At 44.8% G+C, this 21,663-nt stretch overlaps 1 protein-coding gene across 25 annotated transcripts in view; it reads right to left on the reverse strand.

Annotated features, from left to right (window-relative positions):
- The window catches only part of RIMS1 (regulating synaptic membrane exocytosis 1), a 489,535-nt gene that overhangs the window by 380,400 nt on the left and 87,472 nt on the right, over positions 1-21,663 (reverse strand). For 22 of the 25 annotated variants that reach the window (XM_075598045.1, XM_075598044.1, XM_075598043.1 and 19 more), the window contains exons 2-3: positions 14,917-15,130; positions 4,280-4,291 (exon numbers count right to left, since the gene is read on the reverse strand). In XM_075598045.1, coding sequence (XP_075454160.1) covers positions 4,280-4,291; positions 14,917-15,130 — 226 coding nt within the window. The remainder of the gene's footprint in view (positions 1-4,279; positions 4,292-14,916; positions 15,131-21,663) is intronic. The other 3 variants (XM_075598054.1, XM_075598029.1, XM_075598023.1) reach the window with 1 other exon arrangement.

Raw genomic sequence — 21,663 nt, forward strand, 5'->3', positions numbered from 1 at the left:
AACAAAATTTTGATCATATTAATTTGGTCCATACACATTATAGATGTTTAATTCCTCATTATATATTCTGACAAGGCAGTGTACCACTCTCCCCTCCACATCCCCTTCAGTGGAGATAACTTAATATGACAAAGATTTGTTTATTAAGATGGCTACTCCTTTTTCCCTACTGCTGTGGAATATATACATTTATCCACCCACTCTCCTAAGTTTTTCACTTTCTGTCTTTCCTGGATTAATGCAACTTCGGCTATAAGACGCTTAAAATATATTCATATTTCAGTTTTCCTTAATTTAGTGTAGCCTTCTTTGAAGCTAGTTTAGTTTCATATATAGACAAATAGAATCAATCAGGAGCGCAAATAAATCCAGGTGTATATGAAAAATAAAATATAGTGCAATACAGTATTTTCATAAGTGAAATAATGATAAAAATGTATAAATAACTCACTCACATGGTTCGTGAGTGATTTAGGCAGTGTGGTTGTTCGAAGTAACTAACTTGTGTGTATATCCGGACACTCTCACGATGGTGTTCGTCAGGGCCAGATGAGTGAAGTGAGGGGACAAGAGGGAAGGGAATCCCACATGCAAAAATAGAGAAGACACAAATGGTGCAGATTGCTTTATATTATAAAATAGTAAGAGATATTACACTAACAAGCAATATGCATAAACAGATGTTGAGATCACCCAGGGTCTGAATCTGGGAGGGATACAGCACTCCTCACACTAGTAATTCATCTGCGCGACCGTGCACAGCAAATCTTGACTAGAAATTCCTCCAGAAACTGGATAGTTCTCAAAACGTCTGTGTAGCGCCACCATTTAAGGGTGCTCCACAGACGTCTTGAGTACTATCCAGTGACTGGTGGACTTTCTGGAGGAATTTCTAGCCAAGATTTGGTGCCTCTATACCTGGTCATTACCAACTTTCGCTGTGGATGGCCGTAGCAGTTGAATTACCGGTGGGAGAAGGAGTGCTGTTTCCCTTCCAGATTCTGACCCTGGGTGGTCTCAACATCTATTTATGCATATTGCTTATTAGTTTAATACCTCTTACTATTTTATGATGTAGCCAGGTTCCCCTCTCTGAGGTTGTGCCCCCTTGCTGAGTTACCTCCGGTTGTGCAGGAGAGTTGCGGGTGGTTGCTGGGGTGTGCGGAATAGCGGGCACAGGTGTCGGAAGCTCCAAGGGAGGGGCGTGCAACGGGAGGTTGCTGGTGTGCGCCAGGAGGGCGATCGCGTCACTGGGGGCTCCGGTAATTGCGGAGAGCGAGCCGCCATCTTAGGGAAGCTCACGCATGTGCAGAGTATCGGTGGTGGCCATTCTAGGTTGTGCATGCGCAGTGGAAAAGCGCGCAAACGATAACCAATCAGGAAAGGCTCTTTCGAGGGACTACAAATCCCATGAGCCTTAGGAGTGTCCCACGAGATGCCAGGAGCCAATAGGAGCTGGAGAATTGCTGCAGGGAGGATAAGGAAGCGGGTCACAGGGAGCACGCAGGCAGAGTGTGACAGAGAGAGGTAGGGCGCAGAGGGTCAATGTGGAGGGCAACTAAGCCTCTACACTATGCCAGAATATACTCCCCTAGGCCCAAGATAAGGCCCTGAGACATATATAGCTTGTTGTGCTTCAGGGACAGGTCCTAAGTCAGGGACCCTGCCCCTTAGTGTTATACAGTGATAGTTAGGGATTCAGCGGACACTGCACTCCTAGAGAGACTATCTTCAGAGTGGGATCGCCTCTGACGGATCATCGCGCTGGTGAAGCCAGGACGGTGCGTAGGAGGTCGGCGGATCCTTTTTGAAGATATTTAAGGGCCCAGGTGCCATTGCTCTGGGCAGGTATCGTATATTACGTGCACCAACATACTGGCACTGATCACGCCTATAAGGGTGGGTTCTTTGGGGACACTGTGGGCCTAGTGACCAAGGACTACTCTTCATTGCGGGACACTTGGGGACTCTGCGTGAGACACGCAATAGTGGACACGGTGTGGAACACGGTGGTGGGTGTATTTCTGAGAAGTGAGCCCTGAGAGGCGTGTGGTAGTTGTGCCTATATACAATTATCTTACCCATAATAGAGAATAAGAGTTAACATATACCGTTCGTTTACCAGTAAAGGTTTTCTCATTTTATGCTGTGTGGTGTTTATTGTTGTGTCCTGTGAGGGGCTGCTTCCACGCTGCTGGGATCCCTCACAGGTGGAGGCACTGCACCAGAGTAAGTATACACCCCAGGCTCTCCATGGAGGAGGCTCAGGCTCCTGGAGCCAACAGGTATAAGCACAGTACTAGGTAGTTTCCTGTGTTCTAGGGGAAACAGGGCAACAATAATATAAAGCAAAATGCACCATTTGTGTCTTCTCTATTTTCGCATGTGGGATCCCCTTCCCCCTTGTCCCCCCACTTCACTCATCTGGTCCTGACGAACGCCATCGCGAGAGTGTCCGGATACACACACGAGTTGGTTACTCCGAACAACCACACTGCCTAAATCACTCACAGCCCATGTGAGTGAATTATTTATACTTTTTTCTCATTATTTAACTTATGAAATACTGTATTGCACTATATTTGTATCTTATTTTTCATATACATGTAGACCAGCTCCCCGCTCACCTCTGTGCCAGGTGGGGGAGGGCTGCATGGGCGATTGGGTCGCCGGAGCTCCGCAGTGGACGCCGGTACAGGGCGCCGCCATCTTCCTCGCGCATGAGCACTGTCACCGTCGCGCTACGCACTGTCACCGTCGCGCATGTACAGTACAGCCAAGAGTGGCGGCCATCTTAGAATAGGCTCTGCCAGGGGCTGCTAACCACATTGCGCAGCGGTAGCCTATATGATGCCACGATCAATGCAGAGCAGGGAGAGGAGTTTGGCGCAAAGCAGAGCGGCGCGGCAGTCGGGAGCAGGACAGCAAGGAGTAAGGTAGTGTCCAGGGAGCAGTGATCCACTGGACTAGGCCAGATTTTCCCCCCAGGTCCAAGCTAGGCCCCGACTCACTGTAGTTTGAGGTTGCTGCAGGGAAGGCCCATAGATAGGGACGCTTATAGCGTAACTGTATAGTATCAGGGCACCGGTGACTGACCCCACATGGTGTGCGTGGCCTGCGGTCTGGGACCAGACCACAGGCACCTTACTAAAGACATTTACAGAGACCCACTCCAGCAGGAGACCCCTCCAGAAGCGGATGAAGAGGATCCGGTAGATCGCGTTGTGGGAGCACTCTGCGGTCCAACGGATCAATCCTCTACAGTTTGACCTGGTCTGGCCTTAGACCAGGACAGGTATCACGTGCACCAACGGCCATATACACAGTGGGTAGTGCTACTCCACACACTTTGGGTGGGCTTGGCTCTGTGGACACGAGTGGTTAGGTGCCCAGGGCACCTCATTACTTGGGGAGATCTCACCGAGGTGTATATATATATATTGTGCCGGTACTGCATGCGGGGTCTTGTGCGATTATTGTGTTATAGTGATATGTGTCAGTAAATATAGTTGGTTATACCTGTGAGTGTGCCTTTATTTACTGCCGGTGTTGTTCCTGTGGGGGGGTTATCCTGTTGCGCCAGGATCCCTCCCAGGTGGAGGCTCTGCATACCAAAGAACGCGATCACCCCAGGCTCCCAGTGGGGGATGATCAGGCCTCCTGTACGCCTGACAGGTACCCAGCACACGTAGTTCCTTAGACATGGGGAATATGGGCTACATACACCTGGATTTATTTGCGCACCTGATTCTATGCTTCTACTATTTGTTCATGGACTTGAATTGTCCATCTCTGGGGCAGCACTTTTTCCAGGAATTGTATAAATGTATTTTCTTTATCACACAAGTGTGTTCACATTGTTCACTTTTAAATTAAATTTGCGCTCAATTCTTTTCTGTTGCGTTTCTATTATTTGGATTAGTTTAAATTATCTAAGAGCATTTCTATTTCAGGAAAAAATAATGATGAAATAAAACTTAATGTGGCCTATTATACACTTGTCTTAGAACTTTTATATAATGTTTTATGTACTGTAGGCCTTTTTCTATCCTTCACCAGAACCACTGCATCTTCTTAACATTACTTAAGGGTTACCCAACAATGCACGTTTTATCTAACATTTTGCACAGTGAGTGATTTAACAGCCTCAACACGGTAACATTGTCAAACGCTACACACTCAATAGCAATCGCACACACGTGCCACCTATACTCAAAACCTTATGAAATATTCTAGCATTGAACCATTGATTAGAAGATAAAAGAAAAAAGGTTCTAACCACTTTGTCCTCCTTTGGGAAAGCATCCAAGGAAGCAGAAGAGAAGAAAAGAAAGAGAAAATAAACAAATAGTAAGCAGATATTAACAGGCAGGTTAGCAAAAAGGGTCAAAGTTAAATGAAATGAAAGGTTTTCAAGCAAGTACCTTGACATATGACACAGTTAATGTGGAGCAATCCGTTTTAGTACCGTATTTCATGCAAAGAGAAAAAATATTCAGGGACCGAAAACTTTAAGGAATTGGCAAGGAAACAATATAGTAAAGAAAGTATGAAAACAAGTATAGATATAGTCACGTTTGCAATTAACCTTTTGGTTGTGCCTTCAACTCCCTGGTGAATTTTGTTTAGGGCCTGGGTAACAAGGCAAAGGAAAGTGGTGCTAACTATGAAGCTGGAACGGTATTCTCTGCTTTGCACCTGCATCAAATCGTGATAATCAGGTTTCTTATATTAGACACAGACTATTAGCATATTATTATCCACTATTGTCACACAATATCAGGTGGGGGTTTTGCAACTAAGAAAATGGAAGACATATGCAGTAGTAGGGGAAAAATGTAATGTGCAATACAGAAAAGTAGAATGTGTCCTTCAGATACATATACATTGTGTGCAGCTTAACACCTTTCTAACCTCTCTGAATATGCTCCCAATTCACAAGCTGAAGAATAAACTGTATAATAATGCTATACCGTATGGAGTCACATGTTATTTGTGCATTGAAAGTTTAGGCAAAAAGAAAGGAAACTAGAGCAAAGGATCCACCCATAAAAACTTGGTTGCTTTTTTATTGCTCCGGGACATCAAGTTTACAGTTTATTGGTGTCTGTATCCTAAAGATACGGATAGTCATTAGCGGATTTGTCCAATGTGAAAAGTAGGAGGTAAGTGCTGGGCTATGATGTAATAGGTAAAATGCTCTGTTGATGGTTGTTGTTGGCTGGGCAATGCCATGGAATGAAGTTGAATTATGACCTTCCATCACTGCTGTAGATCGCCAGGATATATAGTTGACTGACCAGCAGATTCACTCAAAGTTCTTTGTAGTTAAGGAAAAATTATATGAATGAAACACACAACACATGCCGATTGTAAACTCGGCATGAACATCAAGTGGCATCTCTGTTTCTGCCGAGCCATGTGATGAAAGGATGCAGGGTTTGTCAGTGTAGAGATTGCTGCCTGCAGTCAATTTGAATTTTAAATGATTAAATGAAATTTAGAGAGTGGTATATACTAGGGTTGGGCAATATACCAGTATAAAGTAATACTGCAATAGTAAAAATCGGACGGTGTGCCAATATGGGAGATTATTTATTATCGCAGTATTACATGGTGTCAGTTTCTGTGATCAGCGATGCAGCTTTGAAGCGGCCGCACTGTGAATTCTCTAACTGGCTCTTCTCCCCGAGTCCTTCCTCCCTTTCTGCTTCTGAATGCAGACAGAGAGGGAGGATATTTGAGAAGCACAGGGGAGGAGTTTCAAGCAGCACAGGGGGGGGATAGCATGCGACAAAGCAGCTGCAGCAGTGAAAGGTAGAAACTGGTCTCTTGACTTTCTCCTTCACCCAACCCACCCCCTAGGGCCCTTAACCCCTCCATCCCACTTTACTTATGGGGTACTGAATCTCTCCATCCCCACCTTCTCCTTGCGACTGAGACCCTATCCCTCTGTACTCAACCCCAGGTTAAAAATTAATTTAAACAGATTTTTCCACAATTATTAAGAGTATCAAAAGAAAACACATTTTATTAAGAATTGTTGAAAAATCTGTTTGATATATTTTTTACATTTTATAAATGAAATGTGTTTTTAAATGGAGGGAGCATCTCAGGGTGAGAGTGATGGGATGAGGGGGATTTTAGCGTGATTGAAGCAGTGTAGGTGAGAAAATGTGAAGTGGATTGGAAATGAAAGGACCTTTGTTCTAGTAAATCTAAAGAAAATGTATTCATTTTGAGAATGCTTTTTATTTAGATTTACTAGAACATTTTTGGTATTTTTTTCAATCAAATATTTATCATGAAATATATCATTATGGGGATCAAGTTATTGATATCATGGGAGTTTTTTGGTTATAACCCAACCCTAGTATATACCTAGCTGAGAGAAAAGTTGTATTGACAGCGAAGTGATGCTTAAAGTGGGGCATCAATCCATACTTTCTTAAATGTTAAATGAAATTAAATTCAGAAATTAAAAAAGGATGGGCATGAAAAGAAGATGAAGTCACTACAAGGTGTAAAGAATTTAAAAAAAAATAGTATATGATTCTAAAAGTGAATGCAATTGTAAAGACACATTAACTAGTGGGGAAATTGTGTTCTAAAATTACAATACAATAACAGTAACAATGTTTTATATATATATATTTAACCCCCTTGAAAGGATGCTGCAATGTTTGACTGCTGCCCCACTGAATGGCTCCTCTCTGCGGTTGGTTAATGAGTCACTCAATGATAGACAAAACTACTGGCCAATAATGGTGACTCAGGAGAGGAAGGACTAAGGGAAGGTTTTTAAGAGTCCCTGGCGGAGCACGAGGGTGAGAGCTGCCATCACCAGTTGGTACATCAGTCTGTGCTGTTTAGACCGGAGGACCAGCCTGGGAGCAGAAAGACTTAGAGGAGCTAGGTGACAGAGGTCATGGAAGGAAGGTCCACCCCAAATAGCAGCCAACTGGGTTACAGCAGTTCTGAGTATCTTCAGAGGGGGTCCTCATTACAGACAAGGGCACCGAAGGCTTTCTGAAGACACAGGTTGTAGTAGATGTAGATAGAGCACATCCAGGGGAATCCTGCTTCTGGTATCTGGTATTACATGCTAGAAAAACAATAAAAAATTTAAAAACGGACTACATGAACGCACCTACGCGTTTCATGCAACAGCACTATCACACCTTGATAAAGTACTGTTGCATGAAATACGTAGGTGCGTTCATGTAGTCCGGTTTTTATTTTTTTCTAGCACGCAATAAATTTGATCATTAATCTTTGTCACGCTTGTGCGAGCCCACAGACAAGACCTGACCCCGGCACTGAGGTGGGAAGGACTGCCACACACCCACAGTAGCGAAGGCGGGCCCAGTAGGTGGTTTGTAGCGTTGCTGGGTATGGGTATGAAGAAAAAGGGTTAATCCAATACTCGCCAGGTTCCAAGGGTAGGAGAGGTATACGTAGTCGTTATCCGTAAGCCAGGGGTAAAGAGCCAGAGAGAATCCAAATGCAAAGCCAGGTCGGTACACGAGAGGTTAATCCATAAACCAGGGGTCACAAGCCAGAAAGAATCCAAATGCAAAGCCAGGTCGGTACACGAGAGGTAACTGTAGAAAACAAGCAAGACAGGGCTGGACAAGCCAGGCACACACAAGGCTACCCAAAGTTTATGTTCAGCAAGGTATGCCAGGAAGAGGCAGTCCTATATAGGAGACAGGAACCAGTAGGGGAGGGAGCGGAGGCGGGGCCTCCGCAGATGCCAAGGATAGGCCAAGGAGACAAGGGCTCATAGCTAAACTTGACACGTAGCTGGGGCTCGTTGTGTGCCATCTTGCGCATGCACCGCGCACAGCGGAGGTGTGGCACGTCCCGAGGGGGCGGAACTATGCTCGGTGACCGTGCATAAAAGGAGCGGGTGCGCGCGCGCTCTGTAACAGGAACGGTGATGTGCACATCAGCGGGGGGGGGGAATCTTCGGCAGCTGCCGCTGCAGTACAATAGGTAAGCGAGGAGGGAGCGTGCCGCAAGGGACGCGCTCCCCGATTCCTCACAAACTTAGTTTGGAGTTGCCTGGCTATTTTTCTTCCTCTGGATACAAGAAGCAGGATTCCCCTGGCTGTGCTCTATCTACATCTACTACAACTTGGAATCTACACCTGGATGGATTGCACGCCACAGATGATTGGTGTGTCCCTCGGAGTGTACAGGTAAAGAGCCACAGTGCCTTAAGTTATAGCCTGTACACAATGGACATTATTGTACATATATTCATAGACTGGTTGGGTGCTTATTGAAGTGTCAATTGATGTGGGTGTCACGTGGACTCCACTAGACACTTATCCCTTCCAGTCCAACTATATTATCACTTTGTGGACATTCCATTTTCATCTGGACATTTATGTCTCATACTTTCTACAGATGGAACCGTGTCTAATTGCTGAGCACTACACTCACTCTTCTACTTTGTGAAGACACAGGCCTACTACGGTTACACACTCTTTCCATAAGAGCTCCAATGTTGTGCGGGCACCCTGTAGGGTCTCCTAGCCATCCTGCTCCTAGCCATAGTTCCTTTCTCTGTCCACCGGGTGTTCTGCTGGTTTCTGTCTGCTCTGGGGTTCCTCTGTCTGTTTGTCTCCTCTTGTTGCTCCTGTCCTGTATCCTTATAGTTCCTGTTTCCTGTTCCTCCCTTGCCTTTGTTTTGTGTCAGACTCCTTATGCCCTTGCTTCTGCCTCTGCTTCTGTTCCTGTTCCGTGTTGGAATCCTGTATATTATTAAAGGCCCTTGCTGGTAATCTGGCTTGTCCCTGTTTGTTCCCTGCTCCCTGGTCTCAGTCCCTGCTCCCCTGTCCTGCTCCTGCCTTCCTGTTGCCGAACCCTGTGACCCCGAGCACGTTACCTGCCGCCTGCCTCCGACCTCAGCCTGTGACCACAACAATCTTTGCCTGCTCCCCAATTTTCCGGCCACCGAGGTCCTAACCGCACCCAGGAATTCTCCTCTGGACCGTATCCCTTCCAAAGTACTGGAGACTAATCTCGAGATTTACGGGTATCCAGAATCCTGCAAATTGTATACTCCTCTTGACCATCTACCAGGACCCGTCCTGGAAAGGTGGGAGCAGCAGAGAAGTTGTTGTGGACCACAGACTTTAGTAGTGACACATGGAAGACCGGAGGAATCCTTAAGGTATCCGGTAGCTCCAATTTAAATGCGACCGGATTTACTTGATTCGCAATCTTGTAGGGACCTATAAATCTGGGCCCAAGCTTCAGGGAAGGAATCTTCAGTCGGATGTTCCGGGTAGATAGCCAGACGTGGTCTCCAACCTGGAAAATGCATCCGCTTTGACATTTTTGGAGCCTGGTCGAAAGGATATAATGAAATTGAAGCATGTAAAAAAAAAAAAAAAGAGAGCCCACCTCGCCTGTAGAGTCCCAGGTCTCTTGGCACATTCAATGTATTCCAAATTCTTGTGATTTGTTAATATAGTGATGGGTTGCTTGGTACTTTCCATAAAATGTCCCGACTCTTGAAGAGCTAATTTTATGGCAAGTAATTCTCGGTTCCCAACATCGTACTTTCTCTCGGCGGAAGAAAATGTCTTAGAAAAGAAGGTGCAGGGGTGTAGTCTCCCTTGAATCTCCTGCCATTGGCATAGCATGGCCCCAGCCACCACATCGGATGCATCCACTTTCCCTATGAAAGGCTTAGAGGGATCGGGATGGACCAGGACCGGGGCAGACGAGAAAGCAGACTTCAGTCTCTCGAAGGTGTCTACTTCTTAGGATTCACCCCCTGTTTTGTAAGAGCCTTAATGTGACCCACCACCTTAGAGAAGTCTTTAATGAACTTTCTGTAGTAGTTGGTGAATCTGAGAATGCGCTGAGTGGGTTTGAGACCCACCGGTACGGGCCAGTCCAACACTGCTGAGACCTAGCCTCTGTCCATCTCAAACACCTGGGCGGATATGATGTATCCGAGGAAGGAGATCTTGGGTTGTTCAAATTGTCATTTCTCCAGCGAGCCTTTTCCCGTAACCTCTGAAGTACCCGCCTGATCTGGACCCGGTGATCGGACCGTGATGATGAAAAAAATCAGGATATCGTCAAGATATATGACCACAAAATGATTGAGGAGATCTCGGAATACCTCATTTATGAAGCTTTGGAACACAACCGGCGCATTGCACAAACTGAATGGCATCACTGAGTATTCATAATGCCCATCTCGGGTATTGAACACCGTCTTCCATTCGTCACCCTCCTTAATTCTGACCAAATTGTAAGCCCAGCGGAGATCCAACTTAATGAAAATAGAGGCCCCACGGAGTCGGTCGAATAATTCCGGAATGAGATGGATAGGAAAACGATTTTTTTACTGTCATTTTGTTCAACCCCCAGTAATCTATACAGGGACACAGAGACCCATCATTTTTTCCCACAAAGAAAAAACCTGTTCCCGCAGGAGATGTAGACTTGCAGATTAATCCATGTTTCAAATTCTCTTCTATGTACTTACGCATAGCCTTTGTCTCTGGCTCCGAAAGGGGGTACGTCCACCCATGAGGTGGGATGGCTCCTGGGAGCAAGTCAATTGGACCGTCAAATGTCTGATGCAGTGGCAACACCTCGGCTTGCTTCTCATTGAAAACGGACCCAAAATCCTTGTAGGCGAAGGGAAAACCATCGGGGAGAGACACGGACGCCAGCGGTGAGTCAGAGCTGGGGCGAGGTATAGACAAGCAAGTCCTGTGACATCACTGGCCCCAGGTGGTCACTTGTCCCATTAACTAGTCTATTGTAGGGTTGTAGGGTTGTGGGAACGCAACCAAGGGTGACCTAATACTATAGGTGCTAAGGGTGCGTTGATTACCATGAAAGGGAGTAGATGTAGAGAGTAGAGTAGAGAGTAGTTATGTAGTACTCCGATGTTCACTACCAGGGAGATAGACTCCTGGGTGATGGTACCAGGTACTAGGGGTCTTCCATCAATCATCACAATCTCTAACGGAGTCTTCAACGAGCGAAGGGGAATTGCGTGCTGCTTGGCGAAAGATAGATCGAGGAAATTACTGGCTGCTCCGGAATCCACGAAGGCCTGAGTGGAGACTGAGGCAGAACCCCATGAGAGGGGAACTGGCAGAAGAATCTGGGAAGACAAAGAGGGAGAAGGGATGATAGAGATGTCCAGCGAATGCTTCCTCAACTTCACTGGGCCCTGCGTTTTCCTGATCGCGCAATAAATCGGGCAGTCATGGATCTGGGGGCCCTGGGACCCACAATAAAGACACAAGCCCAAGGTACACCTCCAACTTCTCTCTTGTTTAGGCAGTCTGGTGTTACTTAGCTGTGTAGGCTCATCATCCAGAGGAGGCAGAGAAACGAAGTTTGGGGCCAATCGAGTAGTCGGACTCATCAGCACGGCATACCTTCGGACAGGTGTTCCTGAGATTGTTCTGTATGCAGAGCGAAATCAACTCAATCCAATGACCTTTGGATAGCCCCTGCCAAAAGGCCGCTACCAGGGCTTCATTATTCCAGACGGTTTTGGCTGCGAGGGTGTGAAAGTCAAAGGAGTGAAGCTGAATATACCCGTCCTGGAGCGTCAAACACCAATTTGAAAGTACGGATGAAGGCAGGGGAGTCACTGATCAGGGGCGAATCCCTCTCCCAGAGTGGGGAGGCCACCCGGACTCGGTGCGTGTTGAACTTGGATGGTTGCAATTCAAATTGGATAGAGCATTGATTATGAAATCCTCTGCATGCCATAGGGTCCCCAACATACTGAAGAGGAGTCAGGATCCGAGGTTCTCTGATCGCCAGGGATACCAGAAGCAGTATCGGAGCCGCATCTGCAACCTTCAAGTCCACTTGATGCGTTCTTACAGTATGTGGGTGACTAAGTCTGGCACTGCATCATACATCTGTGCCAGTTGTTGGTCGTGTAGGGCGAGGCGTTGCTCGTGATCCCCCAAGTACTGTCCTTGCAGGTTAACGGCTCATTCTACCTCAGTGGGGTCCATATTTGGGCCGAGCAAAATGTAACGTTTCAAGCAGGAAGCGAACCGCAGAGCTGAGTTAGGAAGGTGAAAGAACCGACCTGAGCCGAGGGACAGAGTCCTGATAGAGTAGAGAGTCATAAGCCGGAGGTCAGGGCTGGCAGTAGTGTTGTGTAGTCGGAGTGAATGCAGAGGTCGAGGCAGGCTGAAGACAAGGATAGTAGAGATATCTCTACCAGGTCTGGTAACGTGGAAGACAATAGGCAAGGGCGTTGTATGAACTGGAACTTTGCTCGGTGTAACAGGGGACTTATCCCTGTTCAGTAATGTGCCTTTAATCTAGCAGTGTGGTAGTTAATTACTAAACACCACCTGCCTGATTAGATTGTTTACAAAAAGCCTGCCTTTGAGACAGGAAGTGACTCCTCCTTAGCTCTGACTGAGAGCTGACCTTTAGAGAGACAGAGCAGAGGTTCTTGAGTCCCAGGAGAGACTGACCAAAAGAAACCCCGATCTCTGGAGCTGACCAGTCTTGAGCTCTGCACAGCAGAGCTGATTTCAAGACACAGGGAAAACTACTACACCTGAAGCTGAACCAGGAAGTGAGAAGATTTTCCCTCCAAACCACAAGGAACAGATAAGACTTTTATTTACAAGACTTTCTATATCTGCTTAATTTATGCTATGTGTTTGGGGACTTGGAGAAATGCTTGACTAAGGGAGATGTAAATTAATTGAATAGTGTTTTCACTAGAAATACTCCCAAGTGAATGGAAGCTTTGTTCCCCCCCCCTTGTTTGGATGTTTTCCTGATAAAAAAGGAAAAGGCACAATAAAGCCTTATTATAATTTCACCTTATAAACGTCCGTCTACACTCGGCAACTTCCTGCTTACTGGCCTGTCCTTTTAAAGGAAGTTGCCAGGAGCAAAAATGGACGATTATGCCACAGAGGGCGAGCAAGAGCAAAATCCCAGACCGGACTCTGAAAACCCGGCACGGATTTTGCCAAACCTCATATACACTTACTGGTTTATTTATTAAACTGATAATGGCATTTCCATGTGTAAATTGGCACAGAAATAAATGTCGACATATTCACAACGCCCTTATCGCATTTCCATACTATGTGAAAAAAGGCTTTTAATTTTATGTGATTTGTTTCTGGATGTGCAATATGTAAACAAAATGAGATATTCATGGGCTATTTATTAAGTGGTGAGATTGCTTATCAACCTAGAAAGTCACAGTCAGAAATCCTTCCCAGGTGTCATTCAGCTCACCATGTGGAGTACAGGTTAACCTGTTTGCAAGTACAGATGTAGCCAGACTTTCCTTCTGGGACCAAAAAAGGTAAAATGCCGCAACTCCAACAAATATTAAGGCAGAGTGCAGGCAGGTGGGTAGGAGGGAGGAGGAATTTTCCTTTATGGGAACCCCCCTCCCCCCGCAGTATTAATTCCCACTGCCAGGGGATGCTGCAAACGCATGGCTTCTCTTTCAATTCCTGGTTGTGACTTTTCACACATTTGCATATTAATGAGAAGCAAAATCTGGAGATTTTATAATTTGTATAGTTCTTAATACAGCAAAAACAGCAGATATTTGTCATGTCAAATTGCATTCTTTTTTCGGCCAATTTTGCATTGGAGGTATAGGTGTGTAATGAACACACCCCTTTTTGTTAGAACGTAGGAATATAGTAGTAGAACAGAAGACAAAAATCCCTAGTGCTATATCTAACTTGACATATTATATAGTTAAATACTTAACTGTATATCTTCTCATAATCAGGGGTCATTTAGTCTAATCCTTTGGCCAAAATACTTTCAGTTTATAACCACTTCACGGTGTGGCCCATCTGTAAATCCTAACACTGCTGCATCTGCAACAAGCCCTCATAACCTCTCTAATGGAGGGAGAGCTGTCTTTAATAGACAGGTCATTCATAGGTGCTTAGCAAGAACTGCAATTAAAAAGGAGGGATGAGTGAGCTTGGTAACAGGGAGGAGGGGTCACTAACCTCCATGTTGTTTTACCAACTGAAATGAACAGCTTATGAGTAGATATACAGATTTATAATACAGAAAGTATTTAACTATATTCAGTACTATGTCAAGTTAGATGTATCACTAGGCCTTTTTGTCTTTTGTTGTATACATGAGGTCACAGTCCAAGTAGGACTCTTTTTAACACAATATATATGATGTGGTGGATTTGGCTTCTGATCTTACAGGGGGTATGTGTTTGGATTATAGTATTCCCCTTGATTGACGGAAACAAATCATTTTTTTCACTAGAAAGTCCAAGTATTTTATATTCATGAATAACTGTAAATGTGTGATATTATGCTGCATATGCACTATGCAGTATTTGCACAGTATATATTATGTATCCATACTAGCCTGAACAACCCTTTAATATCAATTTTGTGTGGTGAAAAAGGCAATGGATTCAGAAGGAAAGATAGTTCTTACAACATAACAGTGAGCCCACATGTGATGAGAGAAAGACATAACAAAAAGAATGCTGAAATGTAAAATATTAAAACATGTGACCTGTTTATCAACTAACTCAAGTATGTTTACATTGGCTGACTAGATTGTCTACACTTACATTGTATGACATTTTGGGGCTACATCCTCCCGGCACTTATATTGCACAGCCATTGTTATTTCACCTTACTTTATACTTCTTATATTATGATTTCAATTACATTATATAATCATCATGTTATGTCATGACTTATGTCAGATTGTAGTAGTCACATTTTGACTGTACCTAGCACAGTTAGGTTTATGCCTTATATTGACTGTATCTATGTTGTATGATCACTATGTCACTTATTTATTGGGAATTCTATCACCTCTTGACTCCACTTACATTATATGATCATTATTTCTCAACTTATTTCCACTTACATTGTTTGACCGCAGAGAAACGCGACCTCCACATCGAGCACAAAATTTTGTTCGGCAATAAGAGCATAAATGGCCACAGCCATCGGCAAACTTTGTTTTGTGGCAGATTCCACATGTTGGGGCATCATCTTTGTGCTCTCCTGGGGGACGACGTGGGTCCTCGCCGATTTTCCTAATTTGCTCTTTATAGCTTTCAAATTGTTGATGAAGTCGCCTGTATAGGAAGGGAAAATAGATCACAGGATAAGACAACCTCAATCTTCCATGTTAATTATTCATAAAGCAGTGCATCACAGACGTCTCTGCATGAAAAGAGTTCAAAGTTCCATTGAATTATGTGTTACAAACATGTATCAAATGAAACCCTTTATTATTATAGTGCACAGGTGCTCAACTCTGCCCCTCCCTCCCCCAACAGGTCAGGTTTTCAGTATATCGCTGCGTCAGCACAGGTAACAAAGTAACAAATCCAGCGACAAAAGTAACAAGATGTTACCCTCACAATGTGCCACTAGATCAGAAGCATAGTAGCAGTGTCTTTTAGATCCCGGCAGCAACTCCCATCTGTGGACTTTCACGCATTACGTAGTTTGGATACATGCTGTACACCCCCAAGATACAGAAGACAAAGACACTGCTCCAGTATTCCAATGATGTCCCACTGGAGTGCAATATCTTCCTTCTTAATGGTGTGTTATTGCATGTCTGTGTAGGTTCATTCTGGTTTGAAGTTTTTGGCAGGTTTCACCAGTGTAGCATCTCTGGTCACATTTTCGGCATTGAATCATACAGTATAAACACACACAACACCCCTGTAAGCTCAAAACCCAGACCCACCACTCTATATATAGTTATGTCAAAATGCATACAACAAAAGACAGAAAGCCCCAATGCTACATCCAACATGATAAATACTTATCTGTTTTTCTCTCATAAGTGAGGGTCACTTAGTTAAATTATTTGACCAAAAGCATTGTAAGCTTGCAGACCACATCAAGGTGCCTGTCATGGAACCAGAACTACCTTTCTGACTCACCTCCCTCTCTCCTTTGCAGCTTCTGCCTGTCAGTTCTTATTCCCAGCTGCATGGAGCTTGCACACACATACTGTGCCTGTGTAACTTGCAACAATGTTGCATTTCTTGCCTCTGGGCATGGAATCAGTGCGCTGCTACTGCAGTTTCTGAGATCCTCACCAGAATGGGCTAGTCTGCCCCCCCTCCTGTTTGTTCAGAGATAGTCTGCCCCTAGACTATTTCTTTACCCACACTGCCCCTCACTTCCTTTTCCACCCTGGAGACAGTGAGTACAAGACCCTTCTCTGTCCATCCCCCATGGTGAGGCCATCTCTTTTTACCGGTTCCTAACTAATAATCACCACTACACACTATCCACAAGTATCTGTGTTTTGCTGCCTTTCCCAATAAAGTCGAGGAAATATTACAGGGCTTGGAGTGATTTAAAAGGGAACTGTGTTAATGCTATCGGGAGCCATTCACACATCAAACGTGACCCTGGCTTCAGAAAAGTGCCCCCTAGAACTTGCAAAAAAAGAAGAGAAGAGACACCTTGATGTGGTTTACAAGTATACAATGCTTTGGCCAAAGAATTTAACTAAGTAACCTTCACTTAAGAGAGAAAACCAGTATTTAAGTATATGATTTGCCATGTTGGATGTACAGATGCAGCGGCTGTTATTCGAACAAATCACGGAGCCGTTTTCGTGTGCGCTACTGTACTCCACGTGGCACTAACGCGGGCAATTGCCCCAGGCACACGTGTTTATCGCGGTTGCTTTGTTTGAATGTCATGGATTGTGTGCAATTATATGCAATGAATTGTAATGTGTACAGTACTGTGCTACGGTGTCAATTTCAGGTGTTTAAAAACCACATCACTAAAATGCAATTTTCTGCACTCGCGTCTAAAGGCGGTACGGTTGGAAGAAACCCCGCACCATGACATGGGTATTCCGAGGTATACAACATGACGTGAAGTGTTCGAATAACGGCCACTGCATCTGTAGCATTTGGGCTTTCTGTCATGTCATTCCTGAATGTACAGTAGTAGGATCATTTAACATTGAATGTTCTATGTTTGTGGCTGACTGTGGGATTTTGATATACATGTTTGCAGAGTTTGCAGTATGTGATGTTGCATGGTCCTGTGCCATTCTCAGTGACCTTGAGTTTGTTATGAAGTTTTCTGTTTACTAACTTATGTCTGAGGTTTGGCGATTGCCATAATGCAAGGAGGGGAGGTTTAGAGAATATAACTTTAATGTGTCATCCTCTGTCATCATGGGTTGCAGATCTTTGATTGCACATTCCCTCTAGGGTAGGGTTGTATGTGGCCACTAGTGATATGCGTGTGGTTCTTTCTTCCGTTTTGTACTGGTGCAGGAGTTCTTGTGGGGCATTTAGTGCAGATGTGATAATTTTGGTAATAATCTATGGCTTGTATCCCTTCTGTCTGAATGATTTAGTCACTGTTGTGAGGTATCTGTTCCTGTCTTTAGTGTCGGAGCATACAGTATATCATCATATCTTATAGCCTGGCTATGTTTAATGGCTTGTTTTTCATGATTGGGATGGAAGCTGGAGTTATGGAGGTAACTCCATCTGTCTGTGGGTTTCTTTATAGTTTGCCATTCTTCAGTGTTTCTGTTGTAACTAGCTAAAAGTTAAAACCTGAGTAAACCTACACAGACACACAATAACATCACCACTCACAGCCAGATAATTCCATAAATGATTTAAAAGCACTCAATGATGGAGAAAATTTGAACTCAAAATTATCACGTTCTTACACACACACACACACACACACACACACACACACACACACACACACACACACACACACACACACACACACACACACACACACACACACACACACACACACACACACACACACACACACACACACACACACACACAAATATGACTTTCAAGCACATTCACATGTCTCAGACACGTCTGCAACCCTGCGTTTCCCCATTATCTCTTAGCATACAGTGCTTCCACTGCAGCCAGGGACTCTGAAAAACAACATGTAAATGAGCACAGGCACCTTTTGCTTCTTATCCATTTTAACATGGACCCCTATAAGCTAAAGCCTGGGTTAAAGAAGTAACATAGCCAGTAAACCTACTCACAGGCAGCTATTTTGCCAATTGAGTCTCGTTAGTGTGAGGATGGTTATACTGGCTTTGCAATGTGAAGCTTGAAGAGGTTTCAACCACACATTAAATAAGTTATGGTGGGTTAGGTGACAACAAACCCTGAACCGTACAGTGTACAGCAAATAAAAATGCCACTTGTGAGCACATTCACATGCCTGACTACACACTGTCAGAATTTTGTATTTGTAATGTTTCTCCCTGCCTCTGTTAATGTTACAATGTAACCCCTTCTCTCCCCCACCCTTCACACTGCTAATGGATGTGTGGTCCTATTTCTCACGATCCCTTTCATCCATTTATTGCCTGGTCTGTTTATTAAATCTATCCCCTCTGCCGTTCCTTCTCTCCTTCACCTGCCTTACAGATTGTTATCATGGATTTTACATCTGTGTTAAACTCATCAAAAAATAAGTTATGTTGAGTAAAACCCCCACCAACGTACAGTGTACAGCAAATACAAATACCACTTGTGAGCACATTCACACAAAGAGCTCATTTGCAGGTCATTACCCAGAATCCCTGGCTGCAGTGGAAGCTTTGCTTGCCAATAAATAATAATAACAAATCATTAAATATGGTATTAAAAGTTTGAAAAAAGGTAGAAACTATTATCTAATACGACAGAACTGATTTACTTAAACACACATAGGATATTACTTGGATTGCTCCTTTACACTGTATAAACTTTGTAATAAGTTACCTACAATAGGCCTTTTATAGCACATACAGTATATGTTTATTGAGTTAGCATTGAAGATTGGCTTCTAGCTCCGTTTTATCTGGCGATGGAGCGACGGAGTGACGGAGCGACTAAAAATTTGGAAGCCAGGTATATTTGATTTTTTAGAGACAGTCACATGTGACCAATCAAATTGCGCGGCCCGCCCCCTTTAGTGACGTCACTGGTGACGGTCGCTAAAAAACAAATTACAACCATCACGGGTGGCAATGGCGAAGGGTGACGTCATCGATCGCGTCGCCAGAATTATAAGCGCAGCCTAAGTCTGATGGCGACATCACGCTGCGGTTGCTGGAAAAATCAAATTGACTTGACTTCCAGCGTCGCTCCGTCACGTCGCTTCTACTATAAGCGCACGCAACGACAGCACTACATTTGTTTTGCCATGACATCGTGTCGTCGCCGCCACTATAAGCGCAACGTAGGTAAAACCTTGATACAAAAACCCTAAGAATATGTTTTCTGAATGCAGAATGAAGCCTACACATTTAGCTGTACAATTCGTTGCCTGTCTGAAATGTCCATTAGATGGCACTGCAGGTTCCATGTTTACACAATATACAGTATGCCTAATTGTAAACCACCAAAATATTATCTGTTATTTTATTTATCAGAAGTATCTACAGTATATGAAGGTAATGGAAGTTGCAGTCACATTTTACATTTATATTCCCAATTTGAAGTTGATGACAGAACTCTGAACATGTTTGCTTTTATCATGAAATCAAATTGTACTGTGTGTTCGAAATTCTAACCTTACCACTGGTTAATAATAATATAGTATTCTTTAATACTATATTACTCCACACATTCAATGTGAGTGAAGACAGAGATTCATCATAGTATGATCGTAATGATTGTTCGTTAACTGCTATTCAAGTGACTGGATACATAATACACGTTTACGGCTATGGCATTTTCTTAAATCTTTCCCTATCTTTCCAAATTTAGTCTACTGCATATACTGCACACCTTGAAAAATATGCGTTCCAAAAACAGATTGAAACGATATCAGTGTTAGGCTGTGGTCCCACTAACTACTACAGCGCACGCATCGGCGTGCGCTGTGCGATCAAGCCCCACCCCCCCAGTTCCTCCGGTCCCAGTTCCTACCTTGTCGCGCACCTTCCCCCAGCGGTGCGAGACAGGTTTTCAGGCAGGCAGGGGAATTTGAGATTGGCATTTGCGATGGAGGCGTGGCCACGCCCCCGCCGGCGGTTCAGCTAATGAGGGCGAACCAGCCGCGGGACGTCATGGCCACGCCCCCGCAAACCTACCGCCACGCCCCCTCCCGTCGCAAACGTTCTCTCTCCCCTCAGACCGCAGATCGCGGTGTAGCGCTGGCATGCGCCGCCCCCCCCCGCCGGGCGCGCGTGCCACAGTGCTGACTGGGGACTCAGCCTCACACATTACATGAGACAAAACATCATCTGAGCAACCATATTGCTTGCAATGACTGAATAAGGAGCTTCACTCATTCTAGACTAAGGGGCTTATGCTATAAGCAATCATTTAAAAAAAAATCACCATCAAATTTAAATCGCCGTTTTTGACAGCATTGCTATCACGGTATGCAGAAAGGCCCAGTGAATGCAACATTTGCAAACACGGCGAGTAGCCAGGGACGCGATGATCTGCCCTCCGAAAAGGGCTTATCTGGCGAGTTGATTCTGCTGCAGAGAGAGAGAGAGCCGCCTATCCCTGCGCCAAACTCGCCGGAAATTAATTTATTTTAAATTTCAATTGTATTACTAGTGTACGTGAGCAGGGGGTCTCCAGAGCATAACCGCGTTAATTTCAGGTCTGGGGACCCCCTGCTTCCCGAGATACAGGCCCCGTTATGGGGTGTCGGTATCTCCTATGCATTGAAATGTCCCGGTCATGTGACGTGGGGCATTTACATGCATAGGAGATGCCAGAACCATATAACGCGGCCTGTATCTCGGGAAGCAGGGGGTCCTCTGACCTCAAATCAACAAGGTTCTGCTCCGGAGACCCCCTGTTCATCTACAATAGTAAGAAAAGTTAAAATAAAATATGTATTAAAAACAATACACAACCCACCCCCTGTGCCCCCTCATAAAACCATTTTTTTTTAAAGACACAGGATTAATACCACAGCCGGTGGGGGTCCCCGGGTGGTCCCCACGGGTGTCCGCAGGCCCCATGGGGCACCCTGGGCCTTCCCACGGGTGTCTGGGGGCCCTCAGGTGGTCCCAACTAGGCTCCATGGGCTTCCAGGTAGTCCCCACGGGTGTCCATGAGCCCCAATGGGGTCAACGGGTGGTACCCGCAAGTGTCTGGGGGTCCACGTGACATCCCCACGGATGTCTGGTGGGCCCTCGGGTGGTCCCTGCAGGTTTCCGGGGGTCCTCAGTTGGTCCCAATGGGTCCCCGCTGGCCTGCGGTACCATTCCTGTATTTAAAAAAAAAAAAACATGGCCTACATTTCAATAAATTCACTTCCCCCCACCCCCCACACCAAACACATACAGTACAGTAATGTGTAAAATAACTATTATCCAAATTTGGATAATAAATGATTTGCCCATTATTAAACACAACATAAGCCAGCCAGCATAAATAAAGTAAATAAAAAACGTTCTTCTTACCCCTGCCAACATGAAGGGTGTCCTCGTCAGCAAACTGCAGGGCCATGCCCTCCGATGCTAGCAACAATACATAAGAAAATACAATCTAATGGCCCCTAGCCCCTAAATCACCTTAGTGGTTAATAACCGCTATAGTTATTAAGGGGTTAACCAACCCTCACCCACTACCCACCCAGGAGGCCTAACCACCCACCTCGGACCCACTGTATA

This window comes from Ascaphus truei, chromosome 4 (assembly GCF_040206685.1).
Source record: "Ascaphus truei isolate aAscTru1 chromosome 4, aAscTru1.hap1, whole genome shotgun sequence".
NCBI classification, from domain to species: Eukaryota; Metazoa; Chordata; class Amphibia; order Anura; family Ascaphidae; genus Ascaphus; species Ascaphus truei.